Source organism: Vigna unguiculata, chromosome 7 (assembly GCF_004118075.2).
Source record: "Vigna unguiculata cultivar IT97K-499-35 chromosome 7, ASM411807v1, whole genome shotgun sequence".
NCBI classification, from domain to species: Eukaryota; Viridiplantae; Streptophyta; class Magnoliopsida; order Fabales; family Fabaceae; genus Vigna; species Vigna unguiculata.
In genome coordinates this window covers 37,707,692-37,732,680 of record NC_040285.1, presented here as the reverse complement: position 1 = coordinate 37,732,680, position 24,989 = coordinate 37,707,692, and the positions used below count along the sequence as shown (strand labels likewise).

At 28.5% G+C, this 24,989-nt stretch overlaps 3 protein-coding genes across 3 annotated transcripts; 1 reads left to right on the top strand and 2 right to left on the bottom strand.

Moving 5' to 3' along the window:
- Positions 1 to 384: 384 nt before the first annotated feature.
- Positions 385 to 4,073, bottom strand: LOC114191930 (acetylornithine aminotransferase, mitochondrial-like). Its single transcript, XM_028081384.1, has 4 exons — positions 3,919 to 4,073; positions 3,365 to 3,827; positions 1,723 to 2,157; positions 385 to 1,330 (listed from the first exon to the last, which is right to left on the bottom strand). Exons 2-4 carry the CDS (start codon positions 3,782 to 3,784, stop codon positions 803 to 805), a joined length of 1,383 nt encoding a protein of 460 aa, XP_027937185.1. The 5' UTR covers positions 3,785 to 3,827; positions 3,919 to 4,073; the 3' UTR covers positions 385 to 802.
- Positions 4,074 to 18,616: 14,543 nt separating this feature from the next.
- On the top strand, positions 18,617 to 19,364 carry LOC114192536. The gene has a single exon (XM_028082284.1). It carries the CDS (start codon positions 18,758 to 18,760, stop codon positions 19,190 to 19,192), a length of 435 nt encoding a protein of 144 aa, XP_027938085.1. The 5' UTR covers positions 18,617 to 18,757; the 3' UTR covers positions 19,193 to 19,364.
- Positions 19,365 to 21,522: 2,158 nt separating this feature from the next.
- LOC114190223 lies at positions 21,523 to 22,305 on the bottom strand. Its single transcript, XM_028079022.1, has one exon. It carries the CDS (start codon positions 22,271 to 22,273, stop codon positions 21,728 to 21,730), a length of 546 nt encoding a protein of 181 aa, XP_027934823.1. The 5' UTR covers positions 22,274 to 22,305; the 3' UTR covers positions 21,523 to 21,727.
- Positions 22,306 to 24,989: the final 2,684 nt, after the last annotated feature.

Sequence of the window (24,989 nt, the reverse complement as noted above, 5' to 3'; positions counted from 1 at the left end):
GTAGTCAGATCAATAGAAATGCTATATAAAATCCTTATTCTTTACAAGTTATACAACTTCATTGATGATGAAAAATGAAGTAATAATAACTATGTCTTTGAAATGAACAAATTAAGGTATGTCTCATTCAATTCAATTTTGTATTATGTCAGTGACCCACTGATCCAATGGCAGACAATTCTTTGCTTCATTCACAGAAAACATAACTCAATTGATTTTCAGAAGAAAAAGAATAAGAACAGAACAGGTAAAGAAAACTAGTTATTCAATTTTAATATGACCTATAAGATTTTCAGAAGAAAAAATCATAGAAAAACTTCGGCAAAACAAGTCAATGCGTCTTAGAAGCTTTTATAAAGGAGGAAAGACCTGTTGCACAAGAAATTTCCATCGAGAACAAAATAAAATTATATTCATAAACAAAAATAAACTTATAAATTAGAAAATATGTAAAAACTCTTATAACTTCTAGACAAACCCAAAGAAACACCCTAGATAACTAACATCTTCTACCAAAGGAGAGTTTATGTGTATAGAAACCGAGAAGATCTTATAGTCATTATTGCACTTCATACGAACAAAAGGCAACAAATAAAAGTGTGGGAGAATGGACCATATAAACCATCTCATCTGCCATGCATTACTAAGAAATGCAATAACAATGTTGAATTATTCTTACCATGAAAACATCTTCAATGAAAGGGAAGTAGTGAGGTTGGCATCTGAAACTTCAACTACTCAACAATACCCAACCAAATAAGTTAATTTTTGCTTGCAATGCCAGTCCTCTTTCTTCTCCCTCCTACTTATCAAGAACTTCTATAGTTTGGAACAAAATGTCAACAGCTTGCTCGATCTCCTTCTCTGTTATGATCAATGGTGGGACAATCCTCACTACATTTCCTTTTCCAGCAGTTAACACTAACAGGCCAGAATTTTGACAAGCAGCGACAAAGGGCGTGGCAGGTACATCAAAATCTATTCCTATGATTAGTCCAACACCACGAATTTCTTTCACATGTCGGTTTCCTCCCAACTTCTGCTTGAGTAGTTCTTTGAAGTAGAGGCCTTTCTTAGATACAGATGACAGGAAATCAGGTTTTGATATCTTATCAAAAACAGCAAGAGCAGCACTGCAAACAAGAGGGCTTCCTGCAAAAGTGCTTCCATGATCACCGTAATTTATAGAAGAAGCAATTCTCTCTGTCACCAAAACTGCTCCGATAGGTAGGCCTCCAGCAAGAGGCTTTGCAAGGGTCATCATATCAGGGAAGACCCCATATGCTTCATGGGCCCATAAAAACCCTGTTCTACCTAAACCACATTGAACCTACAAAATCACAAGAAGCATATGATAGTTAATAGAATAGTATATAAAACCAAATGCAATACTTAAATTAGCTATAATTATACCTCAACATATGACACCTATATTTTGTCACTCTATGAACAACATAATTCATGTGACAATGTCAATCTTCTCATCATTCAATCAACATGGCAAAGATAGACCAACAGACCATTTTTTGGGTCACAATGTCATCAACATACTAAACAATCTTTTCCAAAGGAACTTAGAAATAAACTGAAAAAAAAAAAACACTTAAAAGTGAAAATCAATGGAGTCTTGGCTTGTTACATACGCAAATTTAAGTTTAAAGTTTTTCAGGAACACTAGGCATTACCATTAACAGTAATATATCAATATTAGATGCACGATACCTCATCAAACACAAGAAGTGCCCCAGTTTCATCACAAGCATTGCGCAGGGACTGTAGAAATTCTTTTGTGGCACTGTAAATCCCACCTTCTCCTTGGATGGGTTCCACAAAAACTGCAGCAATCTTGCCCTGCTTAATTAATTCTGTTGCAGCCTGAGCATTTCCATACTCTAAAAAGGTCACTCCAGGCATTATGGGTTCAAAAGGTGTTCTATATTGTACTTTACTTGTCAAAGCAAGAGCACCCAAGGTTCTCCCATGGAAGCAGTTACTAAAAGCAATGAACTCTGTTGCTGGCTCCTTCCCATTAGTAGTTATTTGTCTCTGATGTTTTCTTGCAAATTTTATAGCTGCTTCATTTGATTCGGTTCCAGAATTTGAAAAGAACACACGATCAGCAAAAGAGGAATCCACAAGACGCTTTGCATATTCTACCTGCAACAATTCAAATATAATTATAGAATGCAACACTGTGCAGAGACGCATAACCTGCTTCTACAAGAAATGAACCAAAGTAAAGCATAATGGAACCACTATTAAATAAAGTATAAAGTTATAATAAAGACATACCCAATAACATTACAACCATATACTTATTAGAAAAAAAAAACATATACTAAATGTTATTTTCTTTCCTTTTCATAATGCAGATGCAATAACAGAATGACATAATAAAATCATATGATCAATGACCATCTCTTACTCCAAAAATCCAAAGCACAATAAAGAATGAAATCCCCAAACCAAATGATCAATGGCAAATCTTTTTCTATTTCTCTAACAAGTATAGGATCAAGGACTCATATACTGCCAGATTAACTGGCATTTATGCAGAACATATCAGGGATGGAAGAAATCTGATAATGGGAAACTACAATACTCTGGATTCTATGAACAGTAGAGTATAAAATTGGGGAGATGTAAATTAATCTTTTAACACCCTATGAAGACTAATAACTAGGATTACTCATAAAGTCCTTCATATTGTAAACTAAAAAATAATAGAAGCCTCGAGTGCTGACAACATTATGTACACTTATGTTTCATTGGGGACTTATTTATCATTTTTATATATTGGTTTAGTTTCCCTTTTCCTACTAGAGTTTTAAACAATTCTAATTTATAGAATTACCAACCAAGTAAGCACTATACTCTAAGGTTTAATGCCTGATAACAACAACTAGGTTTCCCTTCAATTAGCTAATGGTACAGTATAAAACAAGTAACCAATCCTGGAAATTAACTCTCTCAAGCTAAGGTAGATCACCATTAAGAGAATGTAATATCCATAGGAGAGGCACGTAGTGGAAACAAGGGACAGCTGGCAGTCCACAATGATGAAGAGCATGTGGCACCATAGTTTGTTAGGTGCAGTTGGTGACTCATCCCGCACGATTGAAGAACTGAGGATAGTATTTATTAAGGAATGAGGTCATATTCTTCTCTCTCTTCTATGGGCTCTTCTCTCTGAGATCACTAATTTTCTGTTGCTTTGTATGTAGTCCTAGTGACTTTCTATTTCAGTACTCAAATAACACTTTTAAGAGGATTTGTAAACTATACAGGTTAACTACAGTGTGCATACTAACACATAGATATGAAGAAATTGATATAACTCAGACATATAGTAACATGCACAAACCTGAGGTATTGTGTAGAATATATTGCTGGTATGAGTAAGGGTGGCAGCTTGTTCAACAACAGCTTTTAACCAATCTACATCACCATGTCCCAGAGCATTCACAGCAATCCCACCACTCAAATCTAAATATTCTTTTCCTTCAACATCATACAACTTGCAACCTTCACCCCTCTCAACCACCACTGGTGATCTTACATATGTTCCCACCAAATACTTCCCTTCCATCTCGATCACTTCCTTAATTTTCTCCAATTTTGTCTTCCCAGTGTTTGGTGCAGCAACATCCGCATTAAGACACGCACTCACAACACTCCGACCTCTAATCTGAATACCACGACTTCTTCCGATCAAAGTGCCCTCTCTGGGTTTGTAACATGATTGGGAAATTGAATGGTTTGGAGAAAGGTAAACTGCATTCATTCTGTTCAGTTAAGGGAGAGATTCTTCCACTTCTTCCCTTTTGCTGAAACAACAATAAAAATTATAAGAAATAAAAATATGAGCTTGCCATAGAGTTCAGAGTTCAAATTAGGTATTCAAAATCGCGTTTCAACCCTTCTTCTCCTTCTGGGATGGATCTCGAGTCGCCTGAAAATGTCGCGATACAGTCTCTCCCACCGGGGAAGAAGCCCACAGACCTTGCGGCGGCACTGATAAGGGCAATGTTACATGTTACTTGTGGTGGGACTTCTAACGGCTCCGTTACTTGTCATCCAAAAGATATTTTTTAAGTAAAGTTTTTTTCATTTAATAAAAGAAATAAAAAATTACTCTATTTAATAATCTTTTTCAACTTCTTCAAACAAGACGTTAGTTTTTATTTAATAAGGACTAACATCTATACTTAAACTTTAGGTAAATTAAAATAAGGTCTCGCTAATCAGTGTTCTAAGGTATTATTAAGAATAATTAATATATATTAGATTTTACAAGAATATATAGATAAGTATAATCTGACCTAATAATTATTAATGTAATTTTATTTTTTCTAAAAGACAAAAATATCCATAAATATTATACATGTATATTTAATATTTTATTTAATGTTCATAAATAAAATTTAAAAACTAATTAAATAATAAAATAACTATATTTTAATACTGTTAAAAATTAAATATAAGAAAATTTAAATTAACAAAAAACCAACAAAAAAAAATAGTGTTAAACATCTAAAACTTAAAAAAAATAACATAAAAAAGTATAAATTAATAGAAAAACCAACAAAAAAAATACTGTTAAACATCTAAAAATGTTACAAAAAAAAGAATAATTAAAGTGTCAATTTAAGACTTAATTGATTTTTTTTCTTTTTAGTAGAGACTTTAAAAATTCCAAAAGCTTGTTTTGTAATAGTAAGTTATTGTCTGCACATTTAAAAGGGTATTTTTATCTTTATAAAATTTATTGTGTGCATTTATACTATTTTAATTATTGTATTTAATTATTTCAACTTTTAATGTAAAAATGATGATATCAAAGCACATTTATTGTTCTTTAACCGGTGTCCTTAGGACACTGGTTAGCATTCTCCGTTACAATAATATAATTTTGGGTAAAACGTTTATAGAACCACAAATGTACACTTCTTATTTTCAGGAAATTTCTTTATGCAAACTCGTATTTTCTTCCTGCGCCCTGCATCTTTTGAAATTTTAATTATGCTTATGATGAAATTATAGGTCTAGATTACGTGATTAATAAATATTTTGATTAGACTATAATTCAAAAATAACAACTTTACGAAATTTAAATTATACAAATTCAAAATATAAATTTGTATTTCGAATTCGTAATACAAATTTTATTTCGGAATTATGTAATTCATAACACAAATTTCAAAGAGAATTCATAATATAAATTTTATTATAAATTATACAATACGTAATACAAATATTCGAGAGTTTTGCCTTTGACATATTTGAATTTGCAATGATGACTTAATTTGGCAAGGCACTATCTTACGACAATAATTCGTTTTGAATAATGATTATTAGGTGTGAGGAACTATGAACCAAAATGGAGGTGCACCGAGGCAAAGGGTGAAGGAGAGGTGCGGCTTAGGAAATCTGATATTAAGATTTTAAGTCATTTTTAAATAAACGGGGTGCAGTAAGAAAACACGAGGAGAAGAAATACCCTTATTTTTGTCCTACTAAAGCGACCTTTTTTTTTTTTTTTCTTATCCATGTCCTGTGTCTCAACTTTTTCTCGACATGTATTATAAATGGAGTTTCTCACTGCACCTCCAAACATTTATTCTGTATCCTCAAAGATTTTAAATTCCCATTTTGTCTTTAAGTTAAAATAACTACTTTTTTTCTTTTTCTAACTTACTTACTCCAAGGTTTTTTCGAATGAATTTCAATATCTGATATTTTTTATATGAAAGTCGATATTAAAATATTTTTACTATATATCAGATGTTGACGTTCAGTATTATGTTTTTTTTTCAAAGTTAACCTCCGATGTTTAATTTTATTTTACACATGCCAACATCTGAAATTTTAATTTTTTTTTATCGGATGTCAACATTATATATATATATATATATATATATATATATATAAATTTCTTTAATTTATTTTTATTTACTTTTCTTACTGTTAATCTTCTTAAAATTTATTTTTATTTTAACTTTTTAATTTATTTAATGTATATGTTTAATTTATAAATATTTAAATTAACATAAATTAAAAAATTAACATAAGTTTTGATACATTAACTAGATGTGGAAATTCGTTTAACACTTTTAAAAAAATTATAATTTTAATGTAATAAATATTAACATATTAAAATATAAAAAAATTAACAATAAAAAATTGAAAGTAAATATAAATTAAAGAATAAAAAATAAATGAAATATATATATATATATATATATATATAATTTATTTATTTCAAAATTTTATCTTAAATTTTTTTTTTTAAATTTGTTAACCAGATTTTCACGTTAAGATATGTAAAATGATGCTATTTTTGTAATTTATGTTAATTTAAATATTTTTAATTTTCATTAAATCAAAAATTAAACAAATAAAATATAATTTACTTTATATTAATTTATATAAATATTTTCAAAAATATTATATTAATATTTATTATTTTTAATTTAAAAGAAACATTTTTCAAAAAAATTTAACCGATTTTCATATCTGTTAAACATTTGTTAAATTATTTTAATTTAATTTATCTTAAAATATTTTATATTTTTAATATATTAATTTTAAAAAATTATATTAAACAAATTAAAAAATTAAACTATAATTAAATTGAAAAAGTAAGAGTAAAAAAATAAAAATAAATAAATTAAAAACTAAAAATACAAAATATAAATAATATATATATATATATATATATTTATTTATTTAATGGAATGTCGACATTCATAATAACATTTTTCTTTAAAAAAAATAATATATTAGATATCAACATTAGTAAAAACAAAACTAAACACCATATATCGACGATCGTAAATAAAAAAAAAAATAGACATAACATCCGTAAAAGAGGAAGAAAAAGGCATTAGATGTCAACATTTATGTGAAAAAGTTTCTTGAGAGTGAATTAGTTACAAATGATAAAAATAGATAAAAATGTTGTTACTTTTACATAAGGAGGCAAAGTGAAAATTTAAATTATTTTTGGAAGTACATGAAAAATGTTTGGAAGTGCATAAACAAGTCCCATTATAGATTTAGAGTAAAATTGGACTTATAATAAAAACATATATTAATATTTTGACGAATTGATTTTGGTATTGTATATTTTATATTTTTATTACTAAACCAGAATATTTTATCTACTTTACTTTTTATTACTATAACATTTTGTTTATCAAACAACTTTAACCTTTATATTATTTTTATTTAGTTATGCTCATTGTTTTCATTTTTAATTTCTTAATTTTTCCCTTTTGGTGCTCACGTGTCCTTAGACAACATTAAATGTTTAACAAAATTATTGAACATAAAAATAACCGTGGTTTAGAGGAAACATCCAATCTGAATTTCTCAATTCGATTAATTTTCAGATTACCTGTTCCGAAAAGTAAAAGGGATCATTTGCAAATCATAATTAATTATGCGTAACCAAACACACTACTACTAAATATGTGAAAGCAAACATTTAAAAGTGTCTTTTAAATATATATTATTCCCGTCACAAATGTTTTGCATATAATTTGCATTTACTTTTTTTTTTTTCAACAAAGACATATTTCTACCTATTTTTTCACTATAAACCACTTACATTGGGATGGTCAAACGATGAAACAAAAAATAATAATTGAAGTAGAAAATAAACTTGTTTAAATTGTATGAAGGATGAAGAAAAATAAATAAAAATGAGTGAAATATTTATATGTGTATGAGATTGATTTTATACAATTAAAAAGAGGTTGTTGGCATTAGAAAGTCCAAAGTGTCCTCCTACTATTTTTTACAAATTTAAAGATGCAATTCAAGAAATTATTTATGTTGGTGATAAAAAAAATGTTAAAAAATGTATATCTTGGGAAAAATAACCCACATAATCGGCTGTGTAGACATATCACCCGTAAAATAATGTCTTTTTAACAGTATATAATTATTACGAGTCATACATAATCAATTATGTTGGACTACTAACATATTATTTTTAATGAAATATCTTTACATGATTTACAAACTTCTCTTCTAAATATAACCATGACTTCATACAATTTATTTTCTAATATATAAGAGTATCATGTAAATACATGTAATAACAGTATCATTAGTTCAAATTGCACTACAAATAAAATTTGACATATCAAAGATAAACAACAATTTACAACTTGAATTACATTCAATAATCCAAAGAAAAAAAATTGGAGAAACTCATTTACAAACAACATATAAACAAATAATTTTTTTATTAGCAATAAAAAATATTAATATAAACGGTGAACAAAGATCCTTCAACTTTTTTACAAGAAAAAAAACTATAAACAAATAGCAAAATAAACAAAATTAAAAGAGAGAAAAATATAACGACAAATAAAGAGCAACACACAAATTAAACTAGAAAACATATTGGTTTCATCTATTCTTAAACTATCCTCTTAAATTTCTTATAAGGCTTTGTGTAAATTGAAGTTTGGATTGTCACGAACACTTAATTCTTCATCCCCTCTAGGCATGTTTGTCCTTCAATCGTTCTAGTCTATACGAATTTTACCAAAAAATAAAGGTTTTGACTACAAATAGCCTAACAAATGGTTAAGATAAATACCAGCAATCCACAAGCATATAGGCCATGCATGCTTAAGAAAAGTAAGTTAAAAAGCACAAAGATTGCACATAATTTGACTATATGCAAAACATCACACTCAATTTACGCCCTTTCCTTGTTAAGGAGCCTCAAAACTGCTTAACATATGGTTTGTTGTTTCCGTAGCTACACACATAACATACGTTGTGTTCCTACGATTACCCATTTGTTAATCAAATTTTCAGGGGTTACTACTTTATTAAGTAAGACTCTCTATGCGAAATGTCGTGCATAAAGGAGGACATTTAATTTTCAAAGTAATTAAAATAAATCAAGGTCTTCCTTTCTAAAACCATCATGAAGTTTCTTATACACTGATTTAAAAGTGTAAGCTTACCTATCTTTCATATTTCTATCTAGGGCATCCCGTTATTGAAATTTTTTTCTTAAACTCAACAAATTTAACAATAACCCCTTCAAAACCATAACGTGCAGTCAAAGTCAAACTATTTACACTATAACATTTTTGGCTTTAATACTAAATTTGTTCGCGAGTACAAAAGTGTTTCATTTACTATATTAAATAAACACTTTTGTAGGCGTTACTTAAAAACTACCAAAGGCAACACGAAATTAGACAATGCGTATAAAAATGTAGCCTAAAGACATGAAAGGCAACGTTTGTGCAAGTGTGGTGTTCAAATTACTAAAAGCCACAATTTTTTAAATGTTGGCACTAGAATGTATGACTACATCAATGAAAACTATGACCTCACTTTAGACTAAAAAAATTGTAGGATTTTTTCCACTAAACCCAAAATCGATGTGCTCGAGAAAAATCATTTTGCTTTCTGTCGCAACTGAGATCGCGGTGGGACAACAAAAATAATTAAAAAAAAACAGAAGAGTCGTCACCATAATTTATTATGGAAACTATAGAAAAAACTTAAAAAAAATAGTCTTCAAAATCAAATATGGGTTCGGGAGTCGGTTACGTGTGAAGAAGGTATTAGTACCCCACAATGTCCATCCTAAGACGGTTCCCTTTAATTAAGTATATGCAAGATAAAAGTAGATGTTTTAAAATATTTGTTGTTCCCAAAAATCAAACAAAATAAACATACAAAATAATAAAGATTTTTTTATTCTCCCGACAAAGATTGTACCTCGCTCCTACGCCTTTTCATTTGGAAAATTAGTGATAACGTAGTTATTTGAAAAAAAACTATTTGAGATGATGAGTTAAAATTTGAAATTTTAAATAATTATTTTTTCAACTTATTCATTAAATATCTTTTATAAAATAAATATAACTCATCTAAATATAATTTTAGATTACTTTCAACATCAAGGACAATTTGGTAATCTTGTTTTTTTCTTCATTAAACTTACTTTTTAATTTATCACATCAATTAAATAACTCAAACATTCACGCACTTTATTTTTAAATTCACTTCAAAATCCCTTATGTTATGTTTGAATTGAGAGATGAAATCGAGGGATGGGGTGAGTTTGAGTAAATTTGTGTTAGGAATCCAAGTGTGAGTCTAAGTCCCACATTGACCAGAATTGAGAAAGTAGAGCACCATATAAGGATCAAGACCCATAAACCCATCGCCTTAAGGTTTTGGGTTGAGAGTGGTGTCAGTGTCTTATGTGGTTGGGCTCAGGTCTCATTGGTGTTGTATCTCCCCAGTGATACCTTCTCCTTTATAAACCTGACAAGTGATATCAGAGCCGATGGTTAATACGGGCTCAGACGAGTGCAGTATGATCCCTGACAGTGTTGGTCAGGTAAAGCGTGTCCCGTTAAGAAGAATGGCGGTACAGAAAAGGGTAGCTTCCGCTGGAGGGGGAGTGTACCAATGTGGTTGAAGGTACTCTCCCTCAGTCTAAGTCTCACATTGACCAGAATTGAGAAAGTAGAGCACCATATAAGGATCAAGGCATAAACTCATCGCCTTAAGGTTTTGGGTTGAGAGTGGTGTCAATTTGAAAGTGAAGGTGAAGGTGAGGTTGTTTTGATTAAGGGAAAGATTGTGTGATTCAAAATCAAAATTGATGAAATTTTGTGTATAATATAATAGGTATGATAAATTAAAAAACAAACTTAATAAATAAAATAATATGATTACTATTTTGCCCTTGATGATAAATGTATTATAAATAGAAAAAATAATGTTAAAATGAAATTAAAATTGCAATTTAATATTACAAAACATAATTTATTAATTCATTATTATCATTATTTTAAGTATTGTTACTAATTATATTGTTATTACATATAAAGTTTTATAATACAATAGATTATAAGTAAGACTTTTTGACATTTCACTCCTTTTCTACACAAATCTGTTCAAACATGTGAAGAAAGAAAAAAGTGAACTGCACACCTTGTTTTTCATGTTTTTCATTTCGTTTTTCACACTATCTTTTCATTTATTTTTTGGTGTTCGCAAATCCTTATACGAATTCAAACAAATTATTAAAATGAACAACACAAACTTTATAATATAATAGATTATAAGTAAGACTTTTAAGACATTTCACTATGTTTCTATACAAATATGTTCAAACATGTGAAGAAAGAAAAAAGTGAACTACACACCTTGTTTTTCGTGTTTTTCTTCTCATTTTTCACACTATTTTTTCATTTCTTAGTTGGTGTTCGCAAATACTTATACGAATCTAAACAGATTATTAAAATGAACAACACAAACTTTATAATATAATAAATTATAAGTAAGACTTTTAAGACATTTCACTTCTTTTCTACACAAATCTGTTCAAACATGTGAAGAAAGAAAAAAGTGAACTGCACACCTTGTTTTTCGTGTTTTTCTTTTTGTTTTCACACTATCTTTTCATTTCTTTGTTGGTGTTCGTAAATCCTTATACGAATCCAAAAAGATTATTAAAATGAACTACAAAAGCTTTATAATATAAGAGATTATAAGTAAGGCTTTTAAGACATTTAATTCATTTTCTACACAAATCTGTTCAAACATGTGAAGAAAGAAAAAAGTGAACTGCACACCTTGTTTTTCGTGTTTTCTTTTCGTTTTTCACACTTTTCTTTCGTTTCTTTGTTGGTGTTCGCAAATCTTTATATGAATCCAAACAGATTATTAAAGTGAATAACACAAACTTCATATTCTAATCCATTCAAATTTATTTATTTTTACACAAATCTGTTCAAACATGTGAAGAAAGAAAAAAGTGAACTGCACACCTTGTTTTTCGTGTTTTCTTTTCGTTTTTCACACTTTTCTTTCGTTTCTTTGTTGGTGTTCGCAAATCTTTATATGAATCCAAACAAATTATTAAAGTGAACAACACAAACTTCATATTCTAATCCATTCAAATTTATTTATTTTTACACAAATCTGTTCAAACATGTGGAGAAAGAAAAAAGTGAACTGCACACCTTGTTTTTCGTGTTTTCTTTTCGTTTTTCACACTTTTCTTTCGTTTCTTTGTTGGTGTTCGCAAATCTTTATATGAATCCAAACAAATTATTAAAGTGAACAACACAAACTTCATATTCTAATCCATTCAAATTTATTTATTTTTACACAAATCTGTTCAAACATGTGGAGAAAGAAAAAAGTGAACTGCACACCTTGTTTTTCGTGTTTTCTTTTCGTTTTTCACACTTTTCTTCCGTTTCTTTGTTGGTGTTCGCAAATCTTTATATGAATCCAAACAAATTATTAAAGTGAACAACACAAACTTCATATTCTAATCCATTCAAATTTATTTATTTTTACACAAATCTGTTCAAACATGTGGAGAAAGAAAAAAGTGAACTGCACACCTTGTTTTTCGTGTTTTCTTTTCGTTTTTCACACTTTCCTTTCGTTTATTTATTGGTGTTCGCAAATCCTTATATGAATCCAAACAAATTATTAAAGTGAACAATACAAACTTCATTTTCTAATCTATTTAAATCTATTTTTTTTACACAAATCTGTTCAAACATGTGAAAAAAAAAGTGAACTGCACACCTTGTTTTTCGTGTTTTCTTTTCGTTTTTCACACTTTTCTTTCGTTTCTTTGTTGGTGTTCGCAAATCTTTATATGAATCCAAACAAATTATTAAAGTGAACAACACAAACTTCATATTCTAATCCATTCAAATTTATTTATTTTTACACAAATCTGTTCAAACATGTGGAGAAAGAAAAAAGTGAACTGCACACCTTGTTTTTCGTGTTTTCTTTTCGTTTTTCACACTTTCCTTTCGTTTATTTATTGGTGTTCGCAAATCCTTATATGAATCTAAACAAATTATTAAAGTGAACAATACAAACTTCATTTTCTAATCTATTTAAATCTATTTTTTTTACACAAATCTGTTCAAACATGTGAAAAAAAAAAGTGAACTGCACACCTTGTTTTTCGTGTTATCTTTTCGTTTTTCACACTTTTCTTTCGTTTTTTTTGTTGGTGTTTGCAAATCCTTATATCAATCCAAATTGATTATTAAAATGAACAACACAAACTTCATCTTTTAATGTATTCAAATTTAATTTTTTTTCCTAAATTAATTTCCACGTGAACACATCCTAAATCGGATATATTGATACTTAAAAAAATTGTAACATTCTAAAACAAAGTTTTAAAGTTCACATGTGAATAGCACGTGATTTTCATACATATGCATAGTACACATAAAAGAAGACAAAAAAAGAGAGGGCAACGGCAGAAAAAGGGAAAAACCTGAAACCTGAATTTTGCAACTATTCATGTAAAGAAGTGACAAACAAATAGGTCCAACATTTCTCACCTTCCTTGTTTGCATTTCAATGAATTTAAATCACAGGTAATGAGTTTTCGAAAACATAACAGTTAAATGTAATCTACATTTTTTCTATACTTACCCATGAACTTCAACTTTGAACTATGGATACAATTTTTGTTTTACTCGTCACTTTATTTCACACCATTCAAACATTCAAACAAGGTATTATAATGAGAGTTCCTTTGTTGGTGAAAATTTGTTGCATTAAAGTTAAAACTCTTGGTAAAAGAAAAAAAAAAAAAAACCGAGTGAAAAGACAACACACGAGAAGACGTGTTCGTAAAAAAAAAAGATTCCCCCAACTTGATTTATGAGCGATACTAGTTGATAGGTCTTCTGAAACATCAATGGCTATTTATCTGTGCATGTCACCTGTGGGGGTGAGTTTATCAGAAAAGAAAGAAATGAACCAATTGAGAATGAAGCATGTGATGTGGTTCGGAAATAACTAGTTTCGGTAGAAATTGATCTGATCGAGAAAACCTATTTGGTTTTGGGAACGAACCAGGTTCTTTGCATGGGAACTTACCTTTTCCTCTTACCCATGCCAACTTCATAAATTTACTCTGTAACTTGTTTGAATTTTAAAATTCATTCAGCAGTTGAATTATGTTTACACTTTCTTTTTTAGATAATATGTTTACACTTTTAGAAGCATAATACATCCTTAAACTTTTTCAAAGTATTCTTTTAATATGAGAATAATAGAATAATATATTCTCTACTTCCACCATTTCTTTATAAACAAATACCTAAAAATTTTAAATGAATAAGTATTTTTTTGATTTCGAATCAATACATCTTGAGTAGTTAGAAATGCAGAAGAGTTTGAAATGCAAGAGATGTAATGAATAAAGAAGTTATACCCTCAGAAAAAAAAATATAAAAGAAATTTTACAGAATAAATTGTTATATATATATATATATTATAATCAAATCATACCTTATAAATTATATAAATTATTATAATCATGACATATTTCATAATTATGAAATAGTAATGAATAATATAATAATAATTATACATTAATTTAACTGTATGAGAGATTTGAAAAAAATATCAATAGAAAAAATAAATATTTAGTTCATATTTATACATATTATTTCAAATTTAATAAAAGATATAAAATAATTTTAGATTGGTAAAATAATTTAGGCATAATAAGTGTACAAACTTTTAATTCATGAACAAGTTTTAAAAATAAGTTATCTGATTAATTTTTTTTTGAAACGTCGTATTATAATTTACATTAATATCATTATATATATATATATATATATATATATATATTTTTTTTTTTTACATATAATTTTTTATTTTACAAATTTACTGGAAACTCATATTTCATGACTACATAAGATTGAACTTCATCTCCATACATGGAGAATGATATACAAATGTGTATACAAATTCTCTTATATACACATTTGATAAATCTTCAGAATTAATAATCAATAAAGTAACTTTTAAGTCAAGTAGTGAATAATCATTAATGTATGTATGACAATTGAACTAGACAGTAAGTATTTATGAGAGCAAATTAATTTTTTTTATACATATTTTAGAAATACAAAATATATTTTATAAAATTTGTTTATAGAAAGTTAGATTACTGATTTTAAAGAATAGTATAATAAAGTATTCTATAAATTTATATTAACCAGTAAAAAAATTGTGTAATCTTTTATTTTGAAAACACTTGTAAGAATTTTATCTAAATATTCTATAAAAAAATAACGAACAAAATATGGAAGATGGATTTGAAATGATCATAATATCTGTTGCACCTACCAATCAATTTAGCTCTTTTCTTTTCTTCTCGGTCAATTAGCCACTGAGAAGAAACAGGAGCTTGTTACAAACAAATATATTGTATTCATCAACGTCATTATAGCTGGGTCAGTAAAATCTTGATCCGAATCTTTGATCCATTAACATAATCTTGCATTCTGGATTATTTTCTTATCAGTAATAATGATGAATCTGGTTGAAATTTGACCACACAAATACTGTGTGTAAAGAAATCAGAATGAACTCCATGACAGGAACATTCGTTATTTGAAGAAGATTATATAATACTGTAATGAATTCATTAATTAATGTTTTAGAATTGCCTAGGAGATATTATTAGTGTTTTTTTTTTATTTTCTTTGGACAGCATACAAAGAAGACAGTAATAATGAGGCGACACAGATTGCACTAATGGCTATGATAAGTTTTATAAGTAAACAAAATGGAAAAAAAAAAAGAATGGGAAAATGTAGAAAGTGATTTAGGTTAATTATAGAAGGACAATTGATGGAGGAAGAGGTGTCAGCAAGGCCAATGGAAGAGTAATGGAGCCAGCTGTGTTGTGTTGTGTCACAGAGAGATAGATAATGTTAAGCCATACAGCTGTTTGATTAGATACAAGCAAGTGTACGAAATTAAAGAGTTGTCTTCATGGATTGAAATGAAAAGGCCTCACTTCAACACCATCATCATCATCCAGAATCTTCGCTCACCCTGCTTTTAGATTTGTATGTCCCAAAATATCCCCTACCTTCTCCTATTTAAACACGCCCTTACCCTCTTCTTTTCCTCGTACTGTGTCCAAACATGTTAATGTTTGTCACTCCTCTCTCTCCCTCCTTCGCCTATCTCTCTTTCTCTGTGAGACCCGTTTTCTAATGTTTTGCTAGAAGTCTAGCCATCTTTGAATATAAATGTTAATTCTATGTTTTTATTTTCTATTAGACTGCACAGTAAGGTTTGCATTGCTTTGTCCATGGGTGGTTTTTTCTTTGACAAATGCAGTGCTATAGAGTTTCTGTGCTACAAATACTAACATGCATGTGGTTGTATAGAGTATGTGATGAGAAAACGAATTAAATTTAAATTATGTAAGGGTTACGAAGGGGCTCACTTCAGTCCAGTCCGCGGCGGTAGAAGGCTGTGACTCAGCTGCTGACTCGTTGGTTCAAGAGTTCACCATTTAAGGTCAATGTCAGCCCATGAAACAGTTAAGGTTGTAACAGTTAAGGTGGTGCGCTTCTGATTCAACGATGCGGGAGCTGCATTCGGCCGTCACTGTCACGTCTTGGACTGAAGGGGCCTCTTCATTTCTTTTATCTGTTTGGCTCCTGTTTGGTTTTTTTTTACCAGGTATTGCCATGAAGGTTGCAAATGGTCGATTCGAGATTATCAAACAGTTTTATTGAGATTACAGTTGCGATGAGAGGTATAGGCTGAACTTGTTATTTTACCTTTTTGATCTTGTAGTTCCTTTTTGTTTTATTGTATGTTAGAGTACTTTCTGTTACAGTATATTCACTTGTTATCGGTATTTTATGTTGATAGGAATTCTTCTGCAGCGGCTGAAGGAGACTCTTGTTTAACTGCTGAAAAGAACCCTTTTGAAGGTTTAGGGCATTTCTCTGACGTTGGTTCCTTTACACTTTGAGTTTATGGGTTTTTTTGGATCAGGATACTGTGTTTGTTGACAGTGTTTTATTTCTTTGAGCAGAATCAGGTGACTTCTCTGGCGGCTTTTGTTCTTTTGCACTTAGAGTTGAGGGGTTTTTTAATCAGACTGTTGTTATATATGTCGACATTGTTTTACCTAAGAGCGTGTTCTAGTTAATGATGTAACAGATGATTCATAAGGGAGAATTTTCCTTTGAAGAATCTAGAAGGATCTAGAAGGGGAAGCAGGATGTCACCTTTTTCTTGACATTTAATGGATTACTGAAAATGTCTGCATGTTAGCTTTTGGAGACTCGATTAACTGTAATCAATTAACAGTGTTATGTATTTTGATGGGAGAAGTAATGATATAAGTATTTTAAGTTGTATATGAAGTTGAATAAAACTGAATATGAATATATCATGATTTGCAGTTATTATATTTGTTAGACTTTAAACTTTGTTGGTACTTTATTTCTATCTTATTATATCCAAGGAATGTTGAACTACTTAAAGTTCATTACCTTTAATAGTTCATAGCCTTAAGTAAGTCTTTATAATTGCTGAGGTTGAGTTTTTGATAATGTTTTAAAAAACAATTTGTGCAAAAATTTCTGTAAACATAATGCTATGAAAACCAAGTCTTGAACAACAATTAAGTTATGTAATTTGCCATTTTATATTTATTTTATGTTGTCTGGAGATTTTTGATTTGGTAGGAGTTTGCATATTTGTATTGATTTACCATTATTTCGATAAAGGAGTGAGAAATGATTAATCATTTCTATTGTTACTACTGAAAGTCACTTGAATTAATATATATTAACGTCCATAAATATGTTGAGATTTTTTTATATATCAAGTCCAAAAAGTGTCTAATTCCATTGAATTTGAGTTGTAAAGCTAATTAAGCTTACTATTGTCTTCAATAATAATTTACAATTAAATTAAATTTGAACAAATTAACATTGAATGCTATTTACAATTAACTTGTGCACACATTGTTCTGTGATGAAGTATAAGTAGCAAAGCAGATGCACACATTGTTCTGTTACGAAGTATAAGTAAGTAGCAAAGCAGATGGTGTGGATGAAGATAGAATTCAAATAATTTCAGGTGAAGATTACACTAAACATGTAGTTTTCACCTATGCTGGTATTATGTAGATTTTAATTTTATTTTGTTTCTCTTTAAGTTGAAGGATTTAAGCTGTTTTTTGGAAGTGTTGCAACACTATTCAAAAGTATTATTAATATTTGAACGAACAAATTATAGATATTATAAGAAAATCTTGGAAGTAAAGTAATATGTGGAGAACGCATGAAAAACAAATTTGTACCAACTCAAAGTAATTGTGTATACCGAAAACGTCCTTATTCACACGTATAAATGTCAACTTTTATTAACATAACCTAAAATTTCTGTATTAACATAACCTAAAATGTCAACTTTTATATATATTTTTTAAAACGTTCTATCTTGTTCCTCCTGCTAAATATTTATGAATACACTTAAATTAATTAGTTCAAGTTATTTTAGTTTAAAATAATAAAAAAAATTGAGATTATGAAAAAAAGTTAAAGATAAAGAAAATATATTAGATTTGAAAAGAAAAAAAATACTTTTAAGATTTTAAATAATTTATTTTTGTGGGAAAGAAATTTGTTTGGTGTGCCTGAATTTGGTCAAAATTTACTCTTAAAAGCAAAGATAGACTGAAATAAATGGACACGCCACTTTCCCATTCCATCTGTAATTGATTTGGTGTGCCTTAATTACCAATCTCTCATTCTTTGAATCTTCATTTTAAGCTGTAACACACAACACAACACCCTTGTTCCTTTCAAAACACTCCAATCACAAAACTATCCATTGAAACATTTGATCCCTTTCGAGCATTTTCAAGTTCTACAAAATGCAAGCAACCTCTCTGTCTTCCCATGTGTTCTTATCACACCCTCTTTCACGAGAACACAAGGTCTTCTTTGATGCCACCAACCCTCGTAGGAGTTTAATCTGTGCATCAAAAAGTGACTCCTCTGGGCACCACTGTGATGGGAAGATGGTGGACGAGAACATGATCCTTCTCAGAATGCGAATTCGAGAGATTGAGATGCTCGAAATGAAGACTAAAGCTTCTTCGGATTGGAACGAATGGGAGAAGAAGTATTTTCAGAATTATGATTCGGATGTATGTGATGCAGTTGGAGTGTTGCAGAGAGTGTTAATGAAGACTAGACCTTCTTTTGCACTTGCCACATTCGCTCTTCTTATGCTAACCATGTCCATGGCCACGCTGCAACTTCTGTTTCATCTTGTAGGGTTTGCCAAGGGAATCTATCATATCTGAAAAGACCAGCTTTTTGCATGAATAAGAGATCAACTTGAAAGGATGTAGCAGAAATTGAAAAATCTATGTTGTGAACGCAACTTTCTGTGAAAGGGACAATAATTTGTTGCTGCAAATGTTGTTTGTATTGTAGAAAACTAAGAGATTATAATGTGAACAATACATGTTGTCTTGTCCTTGTTTTTTGTTTTTTTTTTTATTTATTATAACCTATGATTGTTTCATCAGCAAAGTTTTTATGCAGTGAAAAATCTGGTTACAATCAATAAGATAGATTACAATCTTTCCGATTAAAAAGTATATGGTTTATTATAATGAGTTTACATGTTAATTGATGAGGGTGACACAGCCATGTGTATAATTAGCGTGAGAAGAAACAACTATATTTTCATACATTTTAGGTGGAGACAATGGTGAAGGAAAAAAAATGGTTTATCTTCTATAAAATGGAGAAACTGACTAGTGTTTAAAAATTTAACTATTTAACCAGTGTTTTATGATTTAAAAATTTTAAATGAGGCGTTTTATTTTGAAGTGTCAATAAGTAATCTTAAACAACATTTTATAAAGAAATTGTTATAAAAAGGTTTGCATAAAATATAGTTTATCTTCTCATTAAATTTAAATTTTACAATGTTTGGAAATTAGAAGGGACATTTAAATATACTTTCTCAATACTAGCAGAAACAAGCCTTATTTGTATTTGTACTATATTATTTTAATGAGTTAAAATTTAGGGTTTATACTAATTTCAGTTTTATAGTTTCGTTCAAAATATATATATATATATATATATATATATAATATTTGACATAGAATTTATAATTTGAATAAAAATAATGTTAAAAAAATAATAAAAATTGGAGATTTTCATATAAAAAATAAAATAATAAACGAAACGTAATAGTATAGTATTATACATCGAAACTTGTGCCAAGTGAAAAAAAATTATTTATCTTTTCTTTTTCTTTATTATTTTATACGTACCATGATAATAATTTTGAAGTTTATAGTATTTAATTTCTAAAACACAATTAAAAATAAAAAAATTAAAATGAAATATACTAAATAAGAAAAAAAATTATTGGTATATATATTGTCATATATTATTTTGTTAATAAGTAAGGATATAATATTAAAAAAGTAATTATTTTTAGTATTAAGAGTAATATTAAAAAAAACATAACTTTTATATTTACAAAAACTAAAATTATATTTCTTATATCACTTTTTTCAATTTTCTAATAATTTCCTGAATTAATGTTAAGGGTGTTTAAGTAAATAGATTTATATGGGTGAAATTACTACGATTAAATTGAAAATGAATTTTTTGTTTTTTCTAAGCCAACCTTTTTTATCTATATTAATCCATTACAATTAATATATTTATTATAGTTCAATAAAAATAAATTAATTTATTTTTTTAATATAATTAAAGTCTTTAACTATTTAATATAATATTATTATAGAGATAATAGTTGAAAATTAAAATATAATTTATATAATATAGCAAACAGATAGATTAAATTAACCCTTAAACTTTTGAGAAAAGGAAAAATTTGGTGGGTTTACAAATAAACTCACCTTTAACCTAATTGGAATATTTTTAATCAAAATACTAAAAGAGTCTGATTTAATTTAAACTGTATATAAAAAGTTTGAATGCTTTCTGATCTAACGTGAGTTCGTTCATTTATTGAAATTTATTGCGACATTTCAAATCAATGTAAAATTTAATGATGTAGAAAGCTGGTTCTAGAAGATGACATAAGTAAAGCTCTATTTGTTATTTATAATAAAGGAGGAAGGAGAGAGGCACATCAAGAGTAACGTTGATCTGGATTTAGAGAAATAATAACATTGTTGCTCAGATCGTCACTGTTTTTCAATAATTTTCTTCTTGTTTGTTAAAATTTTCTTCTTATTTTTTAATAGTCAATTAAATATCATAAAAATTGTTACAGAGTAATCGACTATAATTACATTTAATTAATTAAAATTATTTTACATGAACCTAATGAGATAATTATATATAACTTTCGATTTCAAAATTGGCAGAGTTCCCAATTCGAATAGTTTATCTGGAATCACATTTTCAAAACCTACCTTTGAAGACACTCGATCTATCTTTGGAGATCTAAGATATTGAAATATCATTTTCATAACAAAATAAACTAATAAAAGTAACATGCACATAGGGGCTGATTCAGCACTTGCTGATGTATGCTTTTGTGATTATTGGAATCAATTGTTTATGGGAAAGAAAGTAAGAAACACCCTTTTCTTCTTCTTCTTCTGTATTTTCCTTTTCACCATATTCATCTTCAACATTTTTTAATATATAACTGCATTATTTAGGAATCTGACGACGCCATTTTCTTCAAGCAAAAGCAACTCACAATTACAAAGCGAGTCAAATCATAACATTTACTAATCTGTATATAGGTAAAATCAAAATCTACACCAATTGGGATGAATTGAATGGTTTTTACAAATATGAAACCAAATTCAACACATGATGAACAATATTTTGGTCTAGGAGGGAGGAACTCCAGCAAGAACAGTCTTAGCCAACTGAACCAAATGAAAGAAAACCAGTGCAGAAGAAGTTGGAACACTGATTGCAACCAAAGCCATGGCTCCAAGAGCAAAACTAGGTCTAGTATTCATCAACTGGGTCTGCAAAACCCCCAATGCATCACAAATGATGGAATCATACTTGGTATAATAGCGTTTCTCCCAATCCATCCAATCCGAAGGTGGCTCGTAGTTCCTCTCTATCATGTTCATCTCATGGATCCTCTTCCTCAGTGTTATCATGCCCTCATCCACCAACCTTCCACTGAAGTTCTGATCTGCCGAACCTCTCATCGAACACTTAATCGGAGATAATAAACAACAACTTTTCCTGCCACCACTGCAACAACATGGTTTTGAGGATGAAAATGGGTGGAACAAGATTCGTGAGGAATTGAGCAAAGAAGTTGATTGCATGCTTTTTTCTGTATGTGAAAAACTGCGTTGTGTGCTATGGATTTGGTGATGGGAGTGGAAGAGGAATGGTGTTATATTTATAGGCATTGGGAGAAGGTTCTGTTTGTTTGGCTCATATTATAACACTTTTTTTTGCAACGGAAAGCCTTAGAGAAGAAGTAATTAATGGCCAAAACCGTGTTTATTTTAAACAACAGTTAGTTAATGTCTTTGTAAAAGCGCGTTTCTAGAGTGTAGCTGGATTTGTTCGAGGATATTAATTATACGGATGAAGGAAAAGGTGACGCGTGTCTGTGGAAAATGGAGTAATCGTGAAGTTCGTCGAACTTCTCTGTAGATTAATGGGATGCACCGTTGTTGACTTGTACTATTTTAAAGAACAACTTGTGGAAGGTTTGTGTATGTGATTCCATGTAGCAGAAACTAATCTGATACAAAAAATGATGAAGAGAATGTAATATAACAACAAATTTTATTATGTATATTATAAATAAAAGGACATTTATTTAAATAGTTGGAAACAAAAACATCAACGGTTATTAAAAAGCATCCTTTGTGAATACATATAAAAGTCTTTCTTTGATAGTGACTTTGTCGACCAATATTTGAGTTGTGGCAGAAACAGCAATACAACACAATTGAGAACTATAAACTTGTCTCTACAACATCATATACAGTATAGATCTACCCAACATTTACGTAATTTAATGTTCTTGAAACTTTCACATCAACTAAAGATAAAAACAATTTATAATATATAAGTGAGTGTAATCTATATCTTACGAACCGATTTTGTAGAATTCAATTAAATTTAAACTTCAATTCTAACAAACGTGGATATGAAGAATGAAAAAATTATTAATTTGGGTGAAGCATGTGAATAAAAATTAGGATAGCATTATTGATTGGATTGATTAAATAGAAGAAAAAAAGAGTTATGAAAGTGTAAAAAAAATAAGAGTTTAGATAGAGTGTGGGGCAAAGGGTATAGGGTAGGCTTGACTTTTATTGCAAGAAAATAAAAAGAAAAAGAACAATGATGTCGGCGATTTGTTATTGTTAATGTCAACTTTGATTCAGTGTTTTTTTTTTTTTGAGGTTCAGGTTCTCTGCATCTTATCTAGGAGTAAAATTATAGTATTAGTGTATTGCGTATGGTTGAAGATGATTGATGAAGGTTCCTATTTATGGAACCAGCATGACATTAAATGAGAACATTAATTTAATGTTAGGCAAGTAATTAATGCCAAAGAGTATATAAATACCCTACACTCACCCTGCACACTAATCTACATTTCTCTTTTTCAAGCTTCAACTACTCCATTATTATCAATAGGACAAATATTTTATGCATCCCAATCTAATAATGCAAAGTGGTTTTAAAGTTTTGTTTAATTATAAAGATTGTTTTGAAATTTTTATTTTTTGTGAAGTAATTACTTTTATTAAAGTGGCTTTTATTATTTTAGTTATGAATTATCAATATTAAGAAATGTTTGTTTCTTTCTCTTGTATTTAAAAATTAAAAAATTGAAACTTTATCTCTACTATTATTTTGTTTTCACACGTTAAATATTTAAAAAATTACAAATACAAGACATAGCTATAATGTTATTAAAATATTTTATATTAACCTTCCATAATCATTAAACTCTTTTGGGTATTGTGTGATGAGATTAAGAGGCTAACATTTATTATTTTATAAATATGACAAATAAGGTGAAGTTTAATTAATTTGATTTTAATAATTTTAATACGATGTAATTTATTTTTTACAGTCATTGCAGTATAGAAAAAAATATTTTCTAAAAAATATCATCCTTCCGAGTGATATGTGGAATACACACGAGGCACACAATGGTTCAATATTTTTCTTATTAAATAATCACTCCCTCATAATTGAAACAATTATACGATCTTGTATAAAATTGAAAACATTAATATTATCAATTAGAATAAATATTTAGATAAGGTTGCTTATAAATATATAATTTGAATATTTAATTGTATAATTCAAAACTTGAAATCCCTATGCTTTTTACTAAAAGTTATGTTTTTTTTCTTAATGTTAGTAGTGGTCGTATTTTTTTTTAATTGAAAACTGAAAGAACTCAAATCAAAACCTTTATATAATTAAAAAAACATACTTAATTTATAAAGTCAAAGGTGTTGACTTCTGAGTAGCAATATTTATATAGAATCAACATTAATTATCTGAATAGAGATAATTGAGGACAGTTTCTTAGAAATTAAAGCGTGTACAAGAAATTGTCAAAGTGAAGGGAAGCATATATTGATAGCTTTTGTGGCTATATCCTTTCAGAAAATAATATATATAAATATTCTAGTCGGCATGAGCAGTTAATAAATAATAAATAAAAAATAAAAAATTGTCAACCTCACTTCATACTTAACACTTTTAAACTGATAACAATATATTACTAAATTTTTAGAATGTGTTGTTTATTTATTTTTTATGATATTTCGAAGTATTTTTTCAACATTTATCTGGGTTTATAAATAGAAAATTTATAAAGTCTTTTCAATTTTATTTTAATAAAAATAGACCTTACGACTTATTCTTATTGACACATATTCTTTTCATTTAATAATTTCTATAACTAATATAATAGAATTATTCTTACCTGCGTAATTTTGTAAGACTCTATTTTTAATCAATATAAGACATTAATTTTATAGATGCATCCACTCCATACCCTATATTATTGGGTTTGGTGGGTAAATAATAATATAATTATTAAGCCCTTTTAAAATTATAAAAATTAAACTTAAATTAAGCGTG